General features: G+C 31.5%; 1 protein-coding gene across 3 annotated transcripts in view; it reads left to right on the forward strand.

The window, feature by feature from the left end:
- Nucleotides 1-18: 18 nt before the first annotated feature.
- The window catches only part of LOC111700035 (alpha-(1,6)-fucosyltransferase), an 18,166-nt gene continuing 13,568 nt past the window's right edge, over nt 19-4,616 (forward strand). Inside the window, exons 1-6 of one of the 3 annotated variants that reach the window (XM_023470847.1) lie at nt 19-93; nt 2,120-2,191; nt 2,470-2,558; nt 3,252-3,308; nt 3,879-3,973; nt 4,360-4,409. In XM_023470847.1, coding sequence (XP_023326615.1) covers nt 2,480-2,558; nt 3,252-3,308; nt 3,879-3,973; nt 4,360-4,409 — 281 coding nt within the window. In that variant the 5' untranslated portion in view covers nt 19-93; nt 2,120-2,191; nt 2,470-2,479. Of the gene's footprint in view, nt 94-2,106; nt 2,192-2,469; nt 2,559-3,251; nt 3,309-3,878; nt 3,974-4,359; nt 4,410-4,616 lie in introns of those variants that run through there. The other 2 variants (XM_023470845.1, XM_023470846.1) reach the window with 2 other exon arrangements.

The raw sequence follows: 4,616 nt of genomic DNA on the forward strand, positions 1-4,616 counted from the left end.
TTATTTAATTTACTTTTCAGATGATAACAATGTAACGATAAGCTGACAACTGTACAGTGTACAAGGGAGATATCTTGTACATAATCGAATTAGGTTCAAACTTAATTTTCCCCTCGTTGTAGAGGTGGCAATGCCCGATTCACAACGGTACTCTTAAAAGTCTTGTTTGATTAAGTTAGTATGAAAGAATAAGATTATTAACTTTTATAATTTTAAAAATAGGTCATTTTATTTGTAGGTTTCTTTCTAGAGTGATTCTACTTCAGGAAAACTAATAGGATTCATCAGAATTAAACATTTGTAAACCTAGAAAAACGACTATGTCTTCCATATTATTTATCAGTGTCCGAATTTAATGAATTTTAGCCGCGTCTTAAAACCGCCAAAAACCGGTTTCAATTGAGCGCCGGCTTAAATCTTGAAGTAATGAATACGATTTTAATTGGAACCAACCAAATTTGAGCCGTGGCCTTAAATTCCGCCTCTGTTTAAGTTTTTATGGGTACCGTTGTGAATTTGACACTGAAATCTTCTGCTGGAGGGCTATAATTAGCTTTTGGTTCCTTAAATATGCCTTAGATATGCGTTTTGTTTGTTTTTTACGAAAGCTTTTATGAATCCATAAATTGTGAAACATTTTCTACCATTAAGAAGTTCAATTATAAAAATGAATTTTTTTTCAATTTCTAGAACTATTTTAAGTAAAGAAACATACTTTTGGGAAAGTGAGTTATTTTTCGGCACATTTGAAAATTCTTGTACGGCCTTTGTTGATTTTGTAGAAATAAATGCTGGAACGAATCAATTACATGCTATATGAAATATAGTTTTAAAGATTATTATAGTCGGTATTTGAAACTAACATATATGCGGGTTTAAACCCTTTTGTCTCTCCAGAGCCCGCGATTTAAAAGCTTCGGCTCTTGTCGTAATTTCTTAAACCCGACTTTAAGACCCAATCTTCGACCCAACTCTGACGACAGCTTGTGTCACGTGATTGACAGCTGCAAGATCTTCGGCTCGACTTAAGGAGTTAGGCCCAATGAAAATAAAACCGACCTAGGTTGGTTTAAGTGGAGAACAAGGCTCAATGTTGAGTCTTGTTCTCAAAAAAACCGGAAATGCGCCAATTCCTACCATGAAAATCCGCCAAATTGAATATTAAATTTTAAATTCAACTCGGTGAAAAATAAGATGCAGCTTGAATCCGAAAGCTCAAGCCGTAAATAAGGTCCAACGACCGCTTAGACCCGAGCCGTATTTCCCCGAATTTTTTAAATCGCGGGCTCAGAAATCTGAATGTTTCGGAGAAGTGAACTTCGGGATCAAGATGTGACCTCCATCATATGTAGACTTAATTTAATTCCCGTACGATATCCCGTGATGGTCATATCGCGCAGCGATAACTTGAATTAAGAGAAAGTATCTTATCCTCAAATTCAAAAATTTTAACTGAGTATACTGAATTGAGATGAAGAGTTTAATATAAACAATACTCCCACTATAAAGTTCTGACTCAATAAAGATAATCGATAAAACATCAATCGCTGTTCAAAAACAAAGGGCATAACTTTTTTAAATTTACGTCAAAATTCTCTTTTTGCTAAACCATATTTTTTTTTACATAACTTGAGTTAAGATTTAAAGTTTTATTTTACCTTATAATGTTTTTAACGTATCAGGTTTCTGTTCAGTAGTTTTGTTCAAACCAATAGTTATGTGTGTCGTAAAATATATTTTTTAACCGGGGTTATAAAGGATTTTTAAAATTTATTCAACATTTTCTGGGGGAATTATTTTTCAAAAAAATGTACATCCGAGGTCGGAACTGAAGATAATTTGAGGATCAATGCTTGATCCCTCTATTAAAGTTTTCCATCAATGCTTAAATCCAAAATCAATTGTTTTTACACAGTAAAATTAAAAAGAAGTCCAGACTGAAAAACCAGGACAAGGAAAAAACCTCCCATCCCTATACCTTGTGATTTGATTTTAAATGAAGAAAATTTGCAGAATTCAAGATAATGTTTTTTTTTGTAGAGTTTATCTGTGATTTTTGCATTTTTTGATAATTTTTTGCATAAATTTTAATTTGTATAATTTAGGTTGTTTGTATCAGGATGAATTTACTGATATCTCGACTTTGTACTGATTACTCTACAGCACAGATTAATAAAATATATTAAAACAGGAATATTTTCTAAGATATTATTAAATTTTATTTAATCTAAGATTGTTTACATGTTGGAAAACCCTTCAACATCTGATTCATTTTATTTTGACCAAAATTCAAATCAAATAAAAGATATTTTGAAATATGTTACATCTATTTTCGTTAATGATTACTATAGGCACAAAAAAGTTTAAAAATCTAAGATTTTATTTTTCCTTCAATCGGATGATGCATTTATAATCCTGATTTTAAATGATAATTGATAATTTTTTTTTTTTGGAAATAAAAATGTTTAGAAATCCAAGAATGAGAATTTTCTTTAACTTTGGTAAGCTGCTTCTGCTGCTTCTTTTCCTTTGGCTGCTTATTGTGTTCTTTCTAATAGGTAAACACTAAACAATCTATGAAATAAAGCTCTTCGCTCATTTATATGTTCGCTATAGCCAAACAGCTGGGCCAAACTGACTGACACTTTTTTATGGATCCCATGGCTACCCCGGGACTGACATCAGCTAGAAAATGAAATTTTTAAAAATTGCACGGGCAACCCTGCGAGGGCACGGCTAAAATCGTAAATTAAGACAAAGTGCGGGTAAACGGTGTGAGTAACTCGAGTAATCTGGGCAACGCCGGACAATTCAGCTGGTCATTTATTTACTGCTATTTCGGTCCATGATTAGGTCAAGAAAGACGTTTTGTTTTTAGGAGTATTAAGTACGTTGTCCATTTTAAGGTCCAAAAAGGACCTAGTTGCCCAGTAGAGACTGCAACTAATTTTGATGAATTTCAAATTTATTTTGATAACACAAATCTAATATTATTTTTTTTTACAAGTTTCATATCGGTTCTTTCTCATGTTTGTGAGCTTACTTCGTAAAAGAGAAGAATTTTAGCTTTATATTTTTAAAATGACGCAGAGAGTGTTATAAAATAGACACTTAAAAAATATTCTGCCGGACGTGCTCTCATTGATTATTTGAACTTTTAAAATATTTTTTTGAGGAAAAAAATTTAATTTTTTAATCAAAAAATAACTTGCTTGAAGTTGAATAAGTTTCAATATTTTCTATTTTTCCAGGAATACCTTTAAACAGATCTTCAGAGGCAGAGGATATTTTAGCTAAGAAATTATTAGGTAATTCTTGCTGAACAGTGTTTATATTTTCTTAAAAATAACCCTCCCCCCCTTCTTCAAAGATAATTTTACCCCAATAAAAAAGAAATAGTTACGCAGAGCGCAAGTAAAGTTTTAGAGACTTGTTAGTTAATGGCCATTTTTTCTTGTTTTCTTCACAAATTTTCGAAACCTGTTTTCAAACCCACCACCCCCTCCCCAATCTAGATAATAATATATAAACCCCTGCACTGTAACTAAGTATTCAGAAAAATCTTGGATTTGAGAACAAATTTTCTTTTTGCTTTGGTTCATCGGTTTTTATAAACAAATTGTTTTTAAAATCTATTTTTAAAAACTTTTTTCTCCCAAGTCCGGATAATTATTATTCCGGCGTTATATTTCTTAATTTAAATTTTTAAGACTAAGGACAAGTAACATGTCAGTGTCCTTTTTTTCCATTTTTACAATTGTGGGGATTCTATCTAGAAGATATATAATATTAACCTTCTTTCTCTTCTAGATTATATATAATATTAACCTTCTTTCTCTTCTAGATGATATATAATATTAACCTTCTTTCTCTTCTAGATGCTCAAAATGAGAACCTTAGTTTACGCAAAGAAAGGGACCGTGCATTGCGGGAACTTCGAGATTATCAAACCAAAGATGGAATAAATATTCAGGTGATATAATGAAAGGAACTGTAAACGTGACTATGTCCGATTCACAACGGTATCCTTTAAATCTATATCTGAATATCAATGATATCTGAAAGAGTGTTAAACTTTCATGTTCACAGAGAAACCACAACTGAAGATAATATAAGGATATCTCTTTTTTATTTGATCAGAATAAGATTAAATAGAGGTTCAATTGAAATTACGTCGACCATATAGGTCGAATATATATTATTAAAAAAAAAAATTAAATGCCAACAAACTTTCAGTTTAAATAATTTAATTTTTTTTTCTGTGGTGTTTTTGGTGAATTTAAATTTTTAAGTAATGTAATTTTTCCTTTTTATATGTATATTCTTATTGATGAGTTTAATATATATTTTGTTTCCCAGGATGATGAATACAAGGGATGTGTACCTACAGATGAATACGAGGAATACAGGTACATACACAGTACAGTAGATGTTAAGTTCATGTGTACATTAACATTGAAAATTATGTACACAGCATACATACAGACGTATTACACATGCATGTACACTGTAGGGTGTAAAGACAGTGATTTGAATAAGAGAAGATCCATAAATGTTTTTATGATGGACGTTTTCTCCTCAAAAAACGTCTGCGCTAAACCCCCCCCCCCCCCCCC

Source organism: Eurytemora carolleeae, unplaced genomic scaffold (assembly GCF_000591075.1).
Source record: "Eurytemora carolleeae unplaced genomic scaffold, Eaff_2.0 scaffold92, whole genome shotgun sequence".
NCBI lineage: Eukaryota > Metazoa > Arthropoda > Copepoda > Calanoida > Temoridae > Eurytemora > Eurytemora carolleeae.